The following is a 20,182-nucleotide window of genomic DNA, read 5'->3' as shown; positions in this document are numbered from 1 at the left end:
CTCATTAAAATGGAAACAGTGTGCCCATCGTGGAATAATCCTAACTCAGAGAATCGGAACACTGGCTTCAAGGCCCATTTCCAAAGAGTGGACTCAAAACTCTGGGCTGACCATCTAGAGCATTATTCAGGAGTGCTGCTCTTTAATAGACGTTGGCATTTGGTAGAGGTGTTAACCCCATCTTCTCTTTCAGGTGAACATAAAATAAGCTATGCACTATCGTGTGGGAAACAGAAATATGACTCTAAAAATCACCCTATGGCCCCCACCTCTACTGGTGTGTGTGTGTGTGTTCTTGCCAAGCTAAGAAACTCGAATTGGCTATTAAGTAGAAGGGATCAGAAAGCTTAGATCTGAAAGAAAACAGACCTTCAATAGCTGAAGACACAATTCCAGCTCTGAAAACAACAGCTTCTTTTTCTTTCAATGTGACTTTGTTGGTGTGTGCAAGCTCTTCATATTCATGAGCCTTTTCCAGAGCTCCCTGAAAAGATAAACAAGTGCATTTTTTTCCAGTTAAAGGTCTGAAAAACACAGCAGAATTTCTATTAAGCATGCTGTTTTAAAAGCTTTTCTGTCTAAAAATATCCTATACAGGTACACCAAAAACCTATGTACTTTGCAGATTGGAAATTATGCAAAAGAACAGTGGATGCTGTTATAATTGCAATAGAACTTTGGACTTGGAGACATAGATTGGAATACTGGGTACACCATCTCCTTGTTAATTAATGCTGTCTCTTCTCTTACACTGCAACGGGAGCTCACCTAACACTGGAGCAGTGCTCAATGCATGAATATTGTATTGGAATCAGACCAGAGTCAGAGTGGTGGACACAACCTTTGGCTATCCTTCCTCTGATAGCAAAATTGTCATGCAGAACAGTCAAGCCAACGCTAAGTATAGATTTTGCATCACAAAATATATTAACCTCATGACTGCATTTCACTTCAAATGAAAAAAAACTGACATTTTAAAAAAAAACACAAATCTGCAACTACACTGACAACATGTTTCCTTTTGTTACAAAAGTGACACACAGAGCAGTCTGGGAATTCAGATCCATAATTCCTTGAAAGTGGCCTCACAGGTACAGAGGGTTGTAAAGAAAGCTTTTGGAAGATTGACCTTCATTAATCAAAGTACTGGGTACAGGAGTTGGGATGTTATGTTGAAATTGTATAAGATGCCAGTGAGGCCTAATTTGGAGTATTGTGTCCAGTTTTGGTCACCTACCTACAGGAAAGATCTCAATAAGATTGAAAGCATGAACAGAAAATTTATAAGGATGTTGCCAGGACTTGGAAGACCTGAGTTATCTCTAGAACATAGAAGCATCAGGGGAGATTTGACAGAGGTATACAAAATTATGAGGAGTATAGATAGAGTAAATGCAAGCAAGCACTTTCCACTGAGGTTGGCAAGACTACAACTAGAGGCCGTGCATTAACAGTGAAAGGTGAAATGTTTAAGGGGAACATGAGAGGGAACTTAATCGCTCAGACAATGGTGAGAGTGTGAAATGAGCTGCCAATACAAGTGCGGGATGCCAGTTCAATTTCAACATTTAACAGAAATTTGTATAGATATGGAGAGTTATGGTCCGGATGCAGGTTGATGGGACTAGGCAGATTAATGGTTTGGTATGGTCTAGATCGGCCGAAGGTCTTGTTTCTGTGCTCTAGGGTTCTATGATTCTATGCCTTCACTTCAAAAGGCATTGGCTGCTAAATGCTTCTGGACAAATTGAGGTTATGAATGTTGGCAAATAAATACAAGAACTGTTTCCTCCTTTTCTTTCAAGCTGACAGAGAAACTAAACTGACAATCCAAAGCAAATAAAAGACATTCAAGTTTTGACTTAATATTGGTACATAGTGCCCTAGAAATTTGTATGTACAGCAACTGTTGAAGTGCACACCAGAGCTAAAGCAACATCAGATCGGTAAAGACCCCATAGAAAACAATGAACATCCAAACTGAGCAATAGGCCTAGAAACAATTGAGTGTAATGGACTAAATGCTTGCTCAATGCCCTAAATATAAGCCAGTATCAGCAGCAGGCACACGAGACAAAACAAATCTTCATGCAATCTAACTTCATATACTTGTAAGGATGACATGTAAGGGTATAATTAACAGGGGAAATTTTAAATATTTACCTGAATGTGGGACTGAGAGGCTGGCATCTAAAGCTATCATGCAGCACAATTTTCTCTGCTGCTGCACCCCCAGTGCCACTCCTTTCCAGCTTCTACTGTCTCCCAACTATATTATGTTCACGTCTCAGTTGATTTCCATTTCAGTCATCAAATAGCAATTGGAATTTGAGCTTGATCAACAAATGGCATTTTGATGTAAGTGTATCCCATGACAGAAGCAACTAGAACCTAACTAATTGTCCCCATTAGAACTGACCTTTGGTCATGTTCAAAGCTGATAGCTACAGACCTTTTAAACAATGCAGTAATAAAGTAGAAAACAAAGGAAGGTCATCTTAATCAATATGTCAACAAAAACATACAGCCACACTTATTTAAATGAAATTCTAAAATATGAGAAAAGCAAACAGTGTTATCTAAAAATCTTACATTTCAAAGCAAACAATGCATTTTTTATCAAAATGATAATGCATTTTTAACCTATAGTTATGTAGGTTTGGGAAGGTGGTTTATTTGTTACTAAAGGGTGAATCCCATTGAGCTGGTATGAAAGTGATTGTTAGCACAATTGTCCCATTTTTCATACTGTGATATCTGCATGCAGTTTTCTTGAATGAAAGGGCATTATTAAACAAGCCAATAAAAAGCAGCATCACTTGGTGCCTGGTTTGTACTTATTCAGTTCATGAAGAGTTTGCATCAGTGGTAGGAGGGAAAATTCCTGTTGTGAGGGGGCAGGAGTATTTCGCTTTGGATGCTGTGAGCATTAGAGAGAAGCACATCTGAATAAGCTTCAAGCTGCCTTGTTTTATTTTTAAAGCCTGCCTCATTTTTAACCACTCGGCTTCACGTATGGATACTGATGGGAAGAAGATCCTCATTCTGCGCTGCATGGAGCTACTGCTGAGCTTAGCCTGTTTTATTGCCATCACCCTGAAAGTTTCAGCTGACTTTGAATGGACAATCCTCTGTCTTTTCTGTGGCGTACTATGCACAACAATGAGCAGCATTATGCTCTTCCTGGAGAATGGCACCAGTAAGGACCAGTGTCGTCATCTGTCACATATCACAGAAGTGTGCATTTTCAGCCTTGCTTCTGCCTTCACTACAGAGGCTCTTGTCCAAGTTATCAGTGTTATTGAGATGGGAATGCTATTGCAACCTGGCCAGTATTATTTTAAACCTCCTCCAACTTGGCTGACTGACTTTCACTTTAAGCTAGCCTTAACAGTATCCATTTGTTTGGTTTCTTCATTGTACTGGATGGATCATCACCACACCAGATACCGAATTAGGCAACGGGGGCTTATTACTGTCACTCCAAAATCCATGTATGGCGTGAAACTAACATTTTCTTTGATTTTGCTATTCTTGTTGTGGCACTCTGAAGAAAAGGGAATTTTTTCAACCGTGTGTCTTTACTTAACAGCTCACATTATTTCAGTATTCAAGGCTTCAACATTTATGATTCCTTTGGAAGTGTCCACAATAAAAATCAGATCGGCAATCGTCTGTGTAAATATAGTGCTGTTTTTTATTTATGGCAAAACCTTATTAGTGTGGTCTAAACATGTTATGATGCAATGTAGTAATGAGGCATATGTAAAACGTTGTGTGAAGAAAGGTATTGATGTATTGTGTATGTTTTCCTTTTATAACTTTTGTGCTGAAGGTGTTACCTTCACGATACTTTCAAGTTTTAACTCACTGTTGCTCATTTATGAATTAATATACTTAATTAGCTTTCATGAAAGTAATATGAATAATGTTATGCAAGACGGACCTGTGTAATGCAGTCCTCTTAAAATATCTTTGGTGAGCTGATGCAAATAACTTATTTGCTCTACTTATTTATTCTACAGAACTTAAGGTACAAATAAAGGTAAACAAAAAATATAATAAGATTCTCATGCAACTAATAGGCTTACACTAACAAATTTATCAAGGTATTTATAAAGAATATCTCACAATTTAAACCGGAGTGAAAGTGGTTCTCTTCGGGAAGTAAGGTTATTAAAAATAAGCTATCAAATCAGTTTAACTGGTTGTTAATGCAAAGCAAAACGAAGTTTGAAAATAAATTTCAATTTTGTTTTTCAAAACCTGTTTTCTAGAGTTTTCTGTATTTTACCTGTTCCATTCAAATCAGGACCTGATTCATTATGTAATTCTTAACTTCATCCCCTTCACTTCAAAGATACAGCTAAACCTAATAGGAGAAAAGACCTCCAAAAACAATCCCATCCTCACCGATGGCAGGGTCCAGCATGTAAGTGCCAAAGACAAAGCCCAAGCATTTTCATGTTCTGCCTGAGGTTCTGAGTGGATAATCCATCTTGGCTTTCTCCAGAAGACCCCAGAGTCAGAGAAGCAGTGTTAGTGAATTCAATTCGCTCCTCTTGATATCAAGAAAGGACTGAGAGCACTGGATACAGCCAAGGTTATGGGAGCAGATCACTCCCAGCCACAGTATGGAAAACTTGCAGCCTTGATCTAATTGAGCTGAACGGCAAGCTATCCAGTACAAGTAAAGCCCTGATGACTACCCAGCAATGTGGAAAATCCTGTCGTTCACAAAAAAAGCAGAGCAAATTGAATCAGGTTAATTATCACCTAGTCGATTCACACCCATCAATAAGGTGAGGGACTGTAATCAACAGTACCGCCAGGCTGCACAGTCACTCACCATCTGCTGCCAGATGACCAGTCTAGGGTTTGCTAGGACCACTCAGTTCTAGACTTCATCAAAACTTTGACACAGTCCCACATGGGAGGTTGGCCAAGAAGGTTCAGTCGCTTGGCATTCAGAATGAGGTAGTAAATTGGATTAGACATTGGCTTCACGGGAGAAGCCAGAAAAGTGGTAGTAGATGGTTGCTTCTCTAACTGGAGGCTTGTAATCGGTGCTGGGTCCATTGTTGTTTGTTATCTATATCAATGATCTGGATGATAATGTGGTAAACTGCATCAAGAAATTTGTGGTTGACACCAAGATTGAGGGCATAGTGGACAGTAAGGAAAGCCATTGAAGCTTACTGTGAGATCTGGACCAGCAGGAAACATGGGCTGAAAAATGACAGGTAGAATTTAATGCAGACATGTGTGAGGTGTGCACTTTGCGATGACAAACCAGGGTAGGACTGGCACTCTGATTAGATTAGATTATGAGGACACGCGGTCCTCTTTTATTGTCATTTAGTAATGCATGCATTAAGAAATGATACAATATTCCTCCGGTGTGATATCACAGAAACACAGGACAGACCAAGACTGAAAAACTGACAAAAACAACATAATTATAACATATAGTTACAACAGTGCAAGCAATACCGTAACTTGATAAAGATCAGGCCATGAGCACGGTAAAAAAGTTCAAAGTTTCTCAAAAGTCCCACATCTCACGCAGACGGGAGAAGGAAGAAAACTCTCCCTGCCATACCCGACCACAGTCCGACTCTGAGTCGTCGGAAAACTTCGAGCTCCGACCAGCCCTCCGACACCGAGCACTGAGCACCATCTCTGCTGAACGCGTCGACCCCAACCCCGGTCGCTAGCAGCAGGCGAAGCCAAGGATTTTGGGGCCTTCCCTCCAGAGATTCTCAATCGCACAGTAGCAGTGGCAGCGAACCAGGCACTTCAGAAGCTACTCCAGATGTTCCTCTGTGCTCTCACGACTGTCTCCATCAAATCAGGATTGTGCACGGTATCCTACTTACAAATACAATATCATTTTACCGGAGAGGCTACGCGTGCTGCGTTGCGTCGCCATCTTCTCCCTCCCTTGTAGGGCACTGAACAATGTGGTAGAATAAGAGGAACTGGAAATTCAGATCCATAATTCCTTGAAAATGGCATCACAGGTAGATAGGGTTGTAAAGAGAGTTTTTGGCACAAAGTATGGTAAGAGTTTGGAACGAGCTGCCAGCGGAAGTGGTGAATGAGGGTTCAATTTGAACTTTTAAGAGACGTGAGGATACATACATGGACAGGAGGGACATAGAGGGCTATGGTCCAGGTGCAGTGCGATAGGACTAGGCCAAATAATACTTCAGCATGGATGAGATGGGCCAAGGAGTCGGTTTCTGTGCTGGACTATTCTATGACTCTAACCAAATTCCAGAATGCGAGGCAAGAATGGCTGTCTGGGCATCACAGCAACAATTGACTGAATGTAACATCACGGTACTTGGGTGAAACTAATAAGTGGCGGGAAGGGGGGACACTCTAGTGGTCATAGATCATGCAGAGAAAGACTTTGATATGTTGGCAATCATACATCCCAGCCCTGCCTGGCATATCACCTTTGGAGCAATAGATCCAATCATCTTCAGTGGCTTATCATTGGACTTGCTGCTATCATAAGACCAGAAGTGTAGCTATTTGTTCCACTCACAACTTCTCTTAAAATGAGGCAGCTCATATGTGCACATAGCAAAACTTAGGTAAATCCCAGTCATGGCTTGATAAGTGGCAGGTAACATATGGGCTGCAAAGTTAAGTGCCACGCAATAACTACTCTCAGCTTTTCTGCACACAGAATGCATGTTTTTCTAGAAGAGATGGTAGAGTCAGGTACAATCACTATGCTTAAGAGACATTTAGACAAACATTTAAGTTGGTAAGACATAGAAGGATACAGTCCTAGGGCAGGCATATGTGATTAGTTTATATTAAAATTAGTTCAAATATTAGAAAATATGTACATATCTTCATTATCACTGGCATATGTTGTGAAATTTGTTGTCTTTGTGGCAGAAGAATGAAACATAGATTTAAAACAGTGCAAAAATAGAAATAATTTTTGAAAAGTGAGGTAGTGTCCAAGGGGTCAATGTCCATTTAGGAATCGTTAGGCAGAGGGGAAGAAGCTGTTCCTGAATCAATGAGTGTGTGCCTTCAGGATTCAGTACCTCCTTCCTGCTGGTAACAATGCGAAGACGACGCACTCTGGGTGATGGGGGTCCTTAATAATATGTGTCACCTTCCTGAGGCATTGCTCCTTGAAGACGTCTTGGGTACGACGGAGGCTAGTATCCAAAATGGAGCAGCATAATGTTACGACTCTCTGCAGCTTCTTTCAGTCCTGTGCTGTAGCACCTCGCCCCCTCCCCGTACCAGCCTGTCAGGATGCTCTCCACGTTGTTAATAATAATAATAAAAGAGGAAAAAATGTGAATTGCAGCAATGTATGTGTGTGTATATATATATATATATATATATATATATATATATATATGAAATACACAAAATAAATAAGTAGAGCAAGAATAAAAATAAAGAAAAGGTAGTGAAGTAGTGTTCATGGTTTTAATGTCCATTCAGAAATCTGATGGCAAAGCAGAAGTTATTCTTGAATTGCTGAGTGTGTGCCTTCAGGCTCCTTCTCCTCCTCCCTGATGTTAGCAGTGAGAACAGGGCATGTCCTGGGTGATGGGATTCCTTAATGATGGATGCTGCCTTTTTGAGGCATTGCTCCTTGAAGATGTCAATGTGGGAGCTCCTTCACAGGAATGATCACTATAGGTTAAGATGGCAGCTCATTCATCAATCATCACTTTCTCAAGGCTACTTGCCGCAGGTGTGGGAGATAAATTCTGTCCTTGAAACTGATGCTCAAATCCCAAAAAAACTGAATAAACAAAAGAGAATCTGACGTAAAGAAAAATAGAGTAAGATGGCCCTCTATTGAAACCCTGCTTCAAAGACAGTCTGTTACAAACTTCTTCCTATTCCTCTAAGTGAAGGTTGAGAAATTTGTCTACCTTAAATTTCTTAAACTAACATTTTCTTAAAAATTGGACATCCAAAATTTCTTTATAAGCCCCATTCATCCTGTGTGATCACATTTATTTAAATTAAATGAGGCCTCTTATTGTTTTATTGAAAAATTCATCAACATTTATTTATTTATAGCCCAAACAAAAAGAATCAATTTGATTAGATTTTGGGTATTGGAAATGTGACAAGTAACTGAGCGGCAGGAGAAGAGCACATTATGAATAACAGAGCAATAAAAAAATGCTGGATGAACTCAGCAGGTCAGGCAGCATCTATGAAAGGGAATAAACAGTCATGTTTTGGGTTGAGATCCTTCCCCAGGTCCTGATGAAGGGTCTCGGTCTGAAGCGCCGACTGTTTATTCCCCTCAATCGATGCTACCTGACCTGTTGAGTTCCAACAGCATTTTATGTGTTGCTTTGGATTTCCAGCATCTGCAGAATCTCTTGTGTCTATAAATAACACCTTTTACCTTCTTGTCATGGTCACCAAAGATTGTATCTGGACGATAGGACTGCATATTTTCCTAAGCTGTTTTTGTTGTACGAGTAGATTTTGAGATTGCACACTGAGTTGTACAAAGCCATGTTTCTACATTTTGATAGTCTCCCACCATATTTCACTAGCTAGTTCATCGTGTTTCACGTGAGTTACACTAAATCTCTTAAAATCTAGCAAAGATTGTCACTTTTCAAAACGCTTACTGCAGAAGGTCTGAATCTGCACTTTACAATGCCCTCAAGCCAATTGTTGATGGCAAACTTGAATAAGATGGATGACAACACAGAATTTAGCTCTCTTAGCTTTCAAGAGAAATAGATTCACTGGGGCAACTGTTTACTCACATAGATTTTGCTATATCACAATATCTGGCAGACAGTTCTCCAGTGATCCCTGCTGGAAACTGAGCTGTAATTATATTTGCATATATTATAATTACCGTTCAAGTGCTGTATTTCAAAACAGTCATTAACTAACCTTGAGGACGTTTAGAATATCAGGGAAACAAGTCAGCATCCCTTTGTACTCTTTATTGATCTCGATCAGGCTGTGAAAATCCTTTTTTGGCTACAAGACAAACCAGAAATATACCAGGAATTTCTAGTGGTGCCATTAAGTAGTTTAAAGGCCATTAATTTTACAAAAAGCAAAGTTTAATATAAATTATGAATAAATAATTTTAAAATAATTAGTTTGTTAGAATAACGTACCTGTTCAAAATGAAGATTCCCAATGTCATTGTATGCTTTTCCAACAAATGATAAAGCATTTTCAATTGAGCCTTTCCCTTTTGAAAAACGATAGAACATTTACACTCTGTTATATTTAGCATTCGCACTGTAGCATTCAATGTCACAATACTTTAATGCTACATTTATTTAATATCCATTTGCTATCGCATTTATTCTAAGCATGCAAGGTCTCATTTTCTTGGCTACAATTTCCATCTCCAGCTTATAGGACACCTATAATGTACTCATGCATGGAAATGTAATTGCTATATTTTCAGTGTGTAAATATGTACAATTAATTAAAAGGGATGTTTGAATTTGATATAGCCTACTTAATATTTCATAAGCTCTATTTGACTGCCTGCCAGAATTCCATTTGCTGTGATGTCAATGCAAAATAGTATCACGCGCTTCTATATCAATTCTCTTTTATCTTTGGATTTGGTCTGCACTGTATCTGTTATTAGGACTTTCATCAGCAGCAGGCACATGAAATAGGTCCAATGGAGAAGATCATATTTGTAATTTTAAATTGCTCTTCTAGAAATGCACAAATCCCAGCATGTTTGCCACCTGTATTCAAACTGTAATCAACTAACTGAGTAGTGGAAAATCAGAGTGACTATATCAATTACCATTACTGCTGTGCAATATCACATGCCAGCTGTTCATAAACCTGTAACACCAAGATCATACACCACTGAAGCAAAATTATTGGACCAACACAGATCACAACCAAGATATGTCTCATTTAATTTGTTCTAGGACTAAAACAGATCCAGCTTCCATTGGGAATTTTGCAACATAATAGCTATAGTAACACTTAACTAATGCAATTCTTTTCCAAACACACAGCTCCTTCTGCTCTGCAAATGTGACTCCCTTGTAGATTAACAATCTGTCTTCCTTGCTTTTGAATATATTCAATGAATCAGCCTACAAAACTCCCTGGGACAGAGAATTTTAAAGATATGTAAAAGTTAGGTTTCAGAGCCAGTGATGTTTGACAGCAAAAGTAAACAATGTGAGAAAAATTTCAGATTTGAATTGTCAGGTCTGATTTGTTTTGCTCTTAATAATGAGCCAAGGGCAGTAACTTCGTGCTGTACCCATCAACCGCCTCCTGCACATGCAAAAAGCAAATTGTTGGAGTGGCGGGGGTTTATGTTCTTGTTGCCGTTTGCGCAATGTGTTTTTTGTGCATGGAGAGGGGGAGGTTGATTTTTTTGTGAACGAACTCCATGGTTTTCTTTGTTACATGGCTGTCTGGAGAAGATGCATCTCAGAGTTGCATCATACATTGATAATAAATATACTTTGAACATTGACTGGACAGCCACATGCGAAGCCTCTGAAGAATAACCATGTTTAATTGTGAATGCAACGTCAGTGGCCTGAAGATGCTGTTTAACCAAGTCCAGAGGACCACAGGCTGACAAATGCCATCAATATTGCTCAGATTACACAGCTGTAACTCTGCATCAAATGTGCACAGTTTCCTGGTGATAGTGATTGACTTATGTTCCAACTTCTGTTTGTTTCCATACTTTCCAATATCATTGAGATAATGTTAATGTTTTTTATTGTGGAAACAAATAGAAAATAATTGTTCGAAGTTTTTGCCATTTTAAAATTTCTCTTTGTTAACTTCCATTCTCTTCCTCTAGAAAAAACATTTACCTTAGGTTTTTTTTCCTGTCTCTCATAGTATTCATTCTTTATTTTATCATGAATATTCCAACTAAAGTCTATCGATCCTAATTAACATTAAATTATGCCACTTTTACCAATCCATTTCCAGTATGCAGTTTGCAAGTTTCTGATATCTTGAAGCACCCTAACTGGAATGGCAAGATTAGCCAATGATTATAGTTTAATGCATAGAAATATTTACATAGAGGTAATATGTTGTAGAATGTTTACAGACAATTTAGTTGGCTAATTTGAATCCACACTGTTCTTTACACTTATCGAGGATGTGTGCTAACACATGAAAAGATATGCTTTGGCAATCTAGGCAGGGTGAGATAAAATGCTAACAGTAAACTGTGATGACATGTAACTGAGGGTTAAAGTGAAAACAACAGAAACAACCTTAGAAAGATGGACCAAATCTGTCGACTAATAGGAAAGAAATGAACCAGGAACTATTGAAAGGTATGAGAAAAGTTCTTTCCCTAGAAACTCAAAACATTTCACATGTTACACAAGTGAATTTTCATCTCTGATAACATGGGCAGAGGCTCTTCCAGGAAAGTGTAGTGTGGTCTTCATTGTTGCTGTAACAGGCGTGCAATGATCTCAACTGGCTGGCAATGCATAATTGACATCACTCCCATGATATTCTATCCTAAGTATATGGTTCTGGGGACAACTCTGTTTTCCAAAAGAGCCCCAGACATTAACACTTTTAAGGACTCAAGGTCTGTGTACCTGTTCCACAGGTAAAGCAACTCCAAAGTGGCCCCACAAATTGAAGCAGTAGTTCCTGTTGAGAACTGCATGCAATGAGCATGATAATATTGCTCCACCTCAATACGAGTTTTAATGCATTGAAGAATTCCCAACTGAAATAAATAACTAGCCTCTGACATATTTAAACACAGAAATTAGGATTTGGTTACTTCATATCATGACCACAGCTCGTATGTTGTAAGAGAAGGAGTAAAATTTAATATATTTGAAAGTCCAGCAGGTAGCAAAAACAAATTCAAAGTCAAAGCATCCAAGGTTCACCCTCAAACATATGGATGACATGTTATTTATGATGCTTGATGTATCTCACACAAAATGCTGAAGGAACTCAGCATCTATGGAAACGAATAAACAGTCCAACACCCTTCTTCAGGGGGGAGGGGAAAGACGCTAGCTGGAAGGGGATAGGTGAAACCAGATGGGTGGGAAAGGTCAAGCAGTGGAGAAGAAGGAATTTGATAGGAGAGAGACCATGGGAGAAAGGTCCCCTCCTTCCACCTTTTTTCATCCTGGCGACTTCCCCCTTCTTTATTACTCCTGAAGAAGGGTTGGTCTGAAACCTCGACTGTTTATTCATTTCCCTAGCTGTTGCCTGGCTTGCTGAGTTCCTCCAGCATTTTGTTTAGGCTGCTTTGCATTTCCAATATCTGCAGACTTTCTCGTGCTTGATGTATCTGTTTAAGCTACTGCAAAGGTTTTTATTTGAAATTAAATATGTCAATGTTTACTTTACCATGAAAGGTGTTTTTGCCAAATGATGCAGCCAAATTCAAGAAAGCTTTTCCTATTTTGGTATATTCAGACTTCAGTGCTGAAAGAACAGATTTTTAAAAAAAGACATTGTAAAAATTATTTTAACACAACATGAAGCAACCCAAAGGATATTGTCATTGATACAGTTTTCATAATATTTTAGTGTAATGGATTAATCCAAACATTCACAGCTGTATCTACCCTTTAGTTGTGAATGCAGTCAGTGGCCTGAGGATGCTGTATGACTTCAAGTCCAGAGGTCTATAGGCTGACTAATAGTTTCAGTTTGCCTTACACCATTTCCTAGTGATACTGATTGATTTACATTCCACCATATATATTGTCCCCATATTTTCCCATATTATTGAGATAGTTTTGGTGTCTTCTACTGTAAAAGCAGAGAAAATATTTGTTCATGGTCTCTGCCATTTCTTTATTTCCCATTATTAATTTCCATGCTCTCCGCTGAACATCGACGACTCCTCTGTAGAGATCGTTAAGAGCACCAAATTTTTTGGTGTTCACCTTGCGGAGAATCTCACCTGGTCCCTCAACACCAGCACCATAGCAAAGAAAGCCCAGCAGTGTCTGTACTTTCTGCAAAGGCTGAGAAAAGTCCATCTCCCACCCCCCATCCTCACCGCATTCTACAGAGGTTGTATTGAGAGCATCCTGAGCAGCTGCATCACTGCCTGGTTCAGAAATTGTACCATCTCGGATCGCAAGACCCTGCAGCGGATAGTGAGGTCAGCTGAGAAGATCATCGGGGTCTCTCTTCCTGCCATTACAGATATTTACACCACACGCTGCATCCGTAAAGCAAACAGCATTATGAAGGGCCCCACACACCCCTCATACAAACTCTTCTCCCTCCTGCCATCTGGCAAAAGGCACCGAAGCATTCGGGTTCTCACGACCAGACTATGTAACAGTTTCTTCCCCCAAGCCATCAGACTCCTCAGTACCCAGAGCCTGGACTGACACCAGCCTACTGCCCTCTACAGTGTCTATTGTCTTGTTTATTATTTATTGTAATGCCTGCACTGTTTTGTGCACTTTATGCAGTCCTGGGTAGGTCTGTAGTCTAGTGTAGTTTTGTGTTGTTTTTACATAGTTCAGTGTAGTTTTTGTATTGTTTCATGTAGCATCATGGTCCTGAAAAATGTTGTCTCATTTTTACTGTGTACTGTACCAGCAGTTATGGTCAAAATGACAATAAAAAGTGACGACTTGTCTTGACATTTACCTTAGTTTTTCTCTCTCATAGTATTCTTTCTTTATTCTGCCAGGAAAATTCCAGCTGAAGTGTATCAATCCTACTAAGCATCAGATTATGCTGTGTGTGCCTGTCCAATTCCACTATGCAAAGAGTTTGCATTTCACTCACACCCAGGAAAGCCCAAACTAGAATGGCAAGAGTAGCCAGTGTTGATAATTTACTACACAAGTTACTTGAACTATAATCTAAGTACTGAGGCACCGAATGGAAATATGTGATTGAGCAGCCTCAGCCAAAAGATTATTGTTGTTTTGTTGCTTGCCTAATGGAACCAGCAAGAGGAACTAATGTTCTTTATTGATGGTTCTTGCTTGAAGAGCAGTGATCCACCTGCTTTCAATAAGCATCAGTATTCAGTTTGCCAGTTTACTGAAAGGAACTTTGTTTCACAAAATATAGCTGGAAGCAAGTCTCTGATAGAGGTAGACATGAAGAAAGAGACCAAGTAATCAACTGTCAAGGGGCAGTTATTGAATATTCAAAAGCCTAGACAGAATGGACGTGGGAGAGGATGTTTCCTATAGTAGGGGAGTCTAGGACCAGAGGACACAGTCATAGAAAACAAGGACATCAATTTAGAACAGAGATGAGGAGGCTGGTGAACCTGTGGAATTCATTGACACAGATGGCTGAGGAGGCTAAGTCAATGGGTAGATTTAAAGTAGAGGTTGATGGGTTCTTGATTAGTGTTAAAGGTTATGGGAAGGGAGCTTGAGGGGGATAATACATCAGCCATACATCAGGAATAGCGGTGTCGACTCAATGTGCTGAATGGCTTAATTCAGCTTCTCTACCTTATGGTCTTATGGCAGAGTGATTTTTTTGGCTGTGAAATATGGGAATGCAGAATATGTGCTGAAAGTTTTAAATGAAATGCTCAGCTGAAATTTTAGCGAGGTTCTAGTAAGAGATGTTAAATCAAGATCTTCCAAGGGAGGTTCTGTGATCTCCTTCTTTGGGTATAAAGGGTTCACATTCAGACAAGGTGCTTGAAAGAAATCTGTGTGCCTTCCTTTTCCCCCAATATAAATAAGTAATAAGCTAGACATTGATGCCATTGTCCTCCTTAGCAAAACTCTCCACGGTATGATTGCTATTGCTAATATCTATAGTATTAATTATGGAAATTTTAGAATTAAACATACTGTTTTTATGGATCGTGATTCTATCCAAGTAGTACCATTTCTGAACTGTTATTGATAATACCTATGGGACAAATTAAAACATACATAAAATGATTTTGTATTAATTCTGATTTGATGGAGACGGACATGAGAGTACGGAGGAACATCTGGAAAACTTCTGAAATGCCTGCTTCGCTGCCGCTGCTACTGTGTGGTAACCGGAATCTCCGGAGCAGAAGGCCCCGAATCCTCGGCTTTGCTTGTTTCAGCAGCCGGGGCTAGGTCAAAGACACTCGGCAGAGGATGGCGCTCGGGAGGCTGTATCGGAGGGGCTGGCCGGAGGCTCGAAGTTTTCGGATGGGCGGACTCAGTATCGGCTAAGGTCGGCTGCTTCCAAGGCATCGGCAAGTTGACGGTGCCTGGAGGTTTATGGCAGGGAGTTTCTCCCTTTTGCCGCCGCTATCGGGGACTCGGGGACTTTGAGACTTTTTTTTACCATGCCCATGGTTTGTTCTTCATCAAATTACGGTATTGCTGTAATTATATGTTATAATTATGTGGATCTGTCAGTATTAGTCTTTGGTTTGTCCTGTTTTCTGTGATATCACTCCAGAGAAACATTGTATCATTTCTTAATGCATGTATGCATTTCTAAATGACAATAAAAGAGGACTGAGTGTCTCATAATCTAATCTAATTATGATCAGACCATAGTTCTACCCATTTCCTATAAAGTTCAAACAATTAACAAACACTTGACACCTTTATGGTAGTTCTGCCACATTCTAATACATTCAAAAAACATTTCTTACGGAATTCCACAATCAGTGGCCACTTAATTAGGTACCTCCTGTGCCTAACAAAGTGGCCACTGAGTGTATATTTGTGGTCTTCTGCTGCTGTAGCCCCTACACTTCAAGGCTCAACGTACATTCAGAGATGCTGTTCTGTACACCACTGTTGTAATGTGGGGTTATTTGAGTTACTGTCACCTTTCTGTCAGCTTGAACCTGTCTAGCGGCATTTTCGCCCACAGAACTACTGCTCACTGGATTTTTTTTTATTTTGCAAGCCTTTCTCTGTAAACTCTAGAGACTGCTGTGCATAAAAATCCCAGGATATCAGCAGTTTCTGTGATACTCAAACCACCCCATCTGGCAGCAACGATCATTGCATGGTCAAAGTAACTTAAATCACATTTCTTCCCCATTCCAAACAACGACAGGACCTGACCTCTTGACCATATCTGCATGTTTTCATGCATTGAGTTGCTGCACGTGATTGGCTGATTAGATATTTGTATAAACGACCAGGTGTTTGAGTATACAGAATAAAGTGACCCCTGAGTGTAATCCAATGCTATTGATTGTAAGTTCCAATATATTCTATATCCATTCTAATACTAAATGATTCTATATTGAACAATAGGTCAACTATATTTAAGAAATGCACCATATGTGGTGAATATGTTAAGGCTGACTGGAAGTTATTAAGAAAACACTACCAGTTGGGGAAAGACACCAATCAGAGTGGAAATTGGGAAGGACACTACTTACTTGGTTCTATCAAGTAATCAAAGTCTTTAAAATTATAGGTGCTTGTTTGTGGGGACATAGAGGCCATGTATCAATGTGGGGGAATTCCTAACATAATAAATCTAGCAGGGAACTCAAGAGGAACTTGTAGATGAGAAGTCATGGCCACTTGGAGTAATTGAGGAAAGTAAGCTCTGCAGCTGGCCAGTGATCATTGGAGATGGATAACGGGTCACAAGCACTGTGCACGAAGACCTGCAAGGATGAGGGGAGGGATCCCCCCCCATTCCCCCCCCCCCCCAGTGTTAGAGGGTTCCTGGATCAGAGATCTGCGCAGGCAGGAGGCATGAGGGCTGGAGACCCCCTAGGTTGGTGAGACGGCAACTCTGGAGTTCAAGACCTGGAGTTCACGGTTCTGTCATCGGTGGATCCTGGGGAGAGTACCAAAGATCAAAGTCCAGAGGTCGAAGACCGAAGTCTAAGTGAGACAGCAAGTTTGGAAAGCAAGGCTCAATGGCCAACACCCTGGGTCTGCAAGTCTGTGAATTCACTGGGGAACTCAAGAGCCTGATGTCTGGGAGTCTGCAAGGCCACAGGAGGAAAGGACACACCCTCTCCGAGGGTTTAAATCCTTCTCGGTGTGAGAGTGAGAGGAAAGGGGCTTGCTTTGCTGTTGTGTTGTTAGTCTGTTGTCCTGTTGAACATTGTGGGCATGCTATGTGGCATCTTGGCGATACTTGTGTGCTGCCCCCAGGTTGTGTTGGTTATTAACACAAGCATTGAAATTCACTCTATGTTTCAATGTACACGATAAATAAATGAATCTGAAACTGGATATATCCCAGTTATTGACCAACTTACATGGAGTGCAGCCACAAGAAAGCAGCACCCATCATCAAAGATTCTGGCCATCCAGCCCATGCCTTAGATCCCACTCCATTGGGTTTAGTATCAGTTATTACATTAGGTAGATAGGGTAGTTAAGAAAGCTTATGGAGTGTTAGCTTTCATAAGTTGAGGAATAGAGTTTAAGAGTTGCGGGGTAATGATGCAGCTCTATAAAACTCTGGTTAGGCCACACTTGGAGTACTGTGTCTAGTTCTGGTCACCTCACTATAGGAAGGATGTCAAAGCATTGGAAAGGGTACAGAGGAGACTTACCAGGATGCTGCCTGGTTTAGAGCGTATGCATTATGATCAGAGATTAAGGCTAGGGCTTTACTCTCTGGAGAGAAGGAGGATGAGAGGAGACACGATAGAGGTATACAAGATATAAGTTCATGGGGGGGATATTAGAGGAAGGTTTTTTACTCAGAGAGTGGTTGGTGCGTGGAATGCACTGCCTGAGTCAGTGGTGGAGGCAGATACACTAGTGAAATTTAAAGACTACTAGACAGGTATATGGAGGAATTTAAAGTTGGGGGGGGTATATGGGTGGCAGGGTTTAAGGGTTGGCACAACATTATGGGCCGAAGGGCCTGTAACTGTGCTGTACTGTTCTATGTTCTATGTTCTAGGTTCCTGAACTAATGTGGATAACTTCAATCACCATTACTCTGAAATGATTCTATGACCTACAGACTCACTTTCAAGGACTCCTTACCATTGTTGGTATTATTTGTTTATTTGCACAGTCTCTCTTCTTTTGCATATTGGTTATTTTTCAGTTTTTATGTATTGTTTTTCATAAAATTATTGTACATTTTCCTGTAAATGCCTGCAAGAGAATCGATCTCAAGGTAGTTATGCTAATGTATACACACTTTGATAACAAATGTACTTTGAACTTCGAACTAAAGATATGATTTTTACTTTTGCCATGCATTAATATACATACTTCCAGTACACCGAGCCATGTGGTCTTCTGTCACTGTTATGAGGTTTCTGACACTTTCTCCCATACTCTTGGCAAAGGTCAAATATTTTTCTGCATCTTCTCTTTAAATTAAAAGAGAAAAGGAATCTGTCAACAAATATAAAGAGCTGGCCAATCACGTTAACATTGCAAAATATATAAAATTGTAAGTAACACACAAAAAGTCAAGGAACTCGGCAGGTCAGGCAGCATCTATGGAGGGAAATAGCCGGCTGATGTTTCAGATGGAGATCCTTCATCAGGATTGGAAAGAGAAAGTGGAGAGAGCCAGTACATAAAGGTGGGGGGAGCAAAAGAGAGCAAATGATGCAGGTGAGGGAGGTGATAGGCTGGTGGGAAAGAGTCGAGTGGGACTGATGTAAGAAGTTTAGAGGTGATAGGTGGAAGTGACAAAGGGCTGAAAAAGATGGAATCTGATTGGAGAGAGCAATATACCATGGAATAAAAGGAAGCGGGTAAGGAGGGGAACCAGTAGGAGGAAGGTAATGGACAGATTGAGAGGGGGCAGAGGCTAAAGAGACGGCGATGGGAACCAGTGGGATTAGCACAAAGAAGGAGGAAGGGGAGTGCTTACCGAAGGTTTGAGAAATTGATGTTCCCTTTCCTCCACTCTCCTCTCCAATCAGATTCCAAATATTTTCTAGCTGTAAACAGAATAAACCTACCCATCCAGCAGCTTAAATTCTGATGACGGCATGATTTCAGAGAATATCATTCCTCCAACTGCTTCATCTTTCTCTGCAATTCTTTTACCAATTTTCCATTCCTGCAGGGAACAATGCTACAATCTTAACCATTCATGAAATATGTACAGGAATAACTCAGAACCCATACAGATGAATGATCAGTGTCCTCAAGGTTTAGAGGACACGATGGCACCTATGCACTGTAACATATCCAATGCTGTTGATTGTTTTTTTATTAATTCAATATTTTCCTGATGAATTGTCATGCCTATCAAAGCAGTAGAATACTTTCTTATTGTTGACATCCATTGTCATAATCAAATGCCACACAGCGTGACAGAGAGCACAGGACAGATGCAAAATGAACTTCGCATTCACACAGAGTTAAATTTAGGTACTAGAAGTTTTGATTATAATGGATTAAATTTGGTCCTTCATTCCAGTTTCTCTCCATTTTGGCTTGCAATACAGCTTTTGTTGCCTCAAATTCCAAAGTATGATAGAAACATAGAAAATAGGTGCAGGAGTAGGCCATTCGGCCCTTCGAGCCTGCACCGCCATTTATTATGATCATGGTTGATCATCCAACTCAGAACCCCGCCTCACCCTTCCCTCCATACCCCCTGATCCCCGTAGCCACAAGGGCCATATCTAACTCCCTCTTAAATATAGCCAATGAACTGGCCTCAACTGTTTCCTGTGGCAGAGAATTCCACAGATTCACCACTCTCTGTGTGAAGAAGTTTTTCCTAATCTCGGTCCTAAAAGGCTTCCCCTTTATCCTCAAACTGTGACTCCTTGTTCTGGACTTCCCCAACATCGGGAACAATCTTCCTGCATCTAGCCTGTCCAATCCCTTTAGGATTTTATACGTTTCAATCAGATCCCCCCTCAATCTTCTAAATTCCAACAAGTACAAGTCCAGTTCATCCAGTCTTTCTTCATATGAAAGTCCTGCCATCCCAGGAATCAATCTGGTGAACCTTCTTTGTACTCCCTCTATGGCAAGGATGTCTTTCCTCAGATTAGGGGACCAGATAGTTCATAGGGGACCAGATGATAGTTCAGATTGAGCATGAAGTACAGTATAGTAAGATTCTAAACAGCATGCCCCCACTTGCATGGTTCCAAATCCTTAATGTATTATTGGCCACTTCAGTGCTGGTTTTAGGTTCTTCTTAATGTAGCCTTCAAAACATTAAGCATATTCCACTTATGCTTTGTATTTAGTATCTTTCAATTTGTGGTGTTTATTATGCTGGTTCAGACTATCATGGGGTT

The 20,182-nt window shown here is 40.2% G+C and overlaps 1 protein-coding gene across 7 annotated transcripts in view; it reads right to left on the bottom strand.

Annotated features, from left to right (window-relative positions):
- Positions 1-20,182, bottom strand: part of LOC140198885 (sorting nexin-9-like) — a 65,099-nt gene that overhangs the window by 5,981 nt on the left and 38,936 nt on the right. For 6 of the 7 annotated variants that reach the window (XM_072260072.1, XM_072260071.1, XM_072260074.1 and 3 more), the window contains 6 exons: positions 18,881-18,981; positions 18,177-18,277; positions 12,382-12,459; positions 9,153-9,229; positions 8,920-9,009; positions 370-484 (listed from right to left, as the gene is read on the bottom strand). In XM_072260072.1, coding sequence (XP_072116173.1) covers positions 370-484; positions 8,920-9,009; positions 9,153-9,229; positions 12,382-12,459; positions 18,177-18,277; positions 18,881-18,981 — 562 coding nt within the window. The remainder of the gene's footprint in view (positions 1-369; positions 485-8,919; positions 9,010-9,152; positions 9,230-12,381; positions 12,460-18,176; positions 18,278-18,880; positions 18,982-20,182) is intronic. The other variant, XM_072260075.1, reaches the window with a different exon arrangement.

Source organism: Mobula birostris, chromosome 6, assembly GCF_030028105.1.
Source record: "Mobula birostris isolate sMobBir1 chromosome 6, sMobBir1.hap1, whole genome shotgun sequence".
Classification (NCBI taxonomy): domain Eukaryota; kingdom Metazoa; phylum Chordata; class Chondrichthyes; order Myliobatiformes; family Myliobatidae; genus Mobula; species Mobula birostris.
The sequence above is the reverse complement of the archived record's forward strand: the minus strand, read 5'-3'. Positions and strand labels throughout refer to the sequence as shown.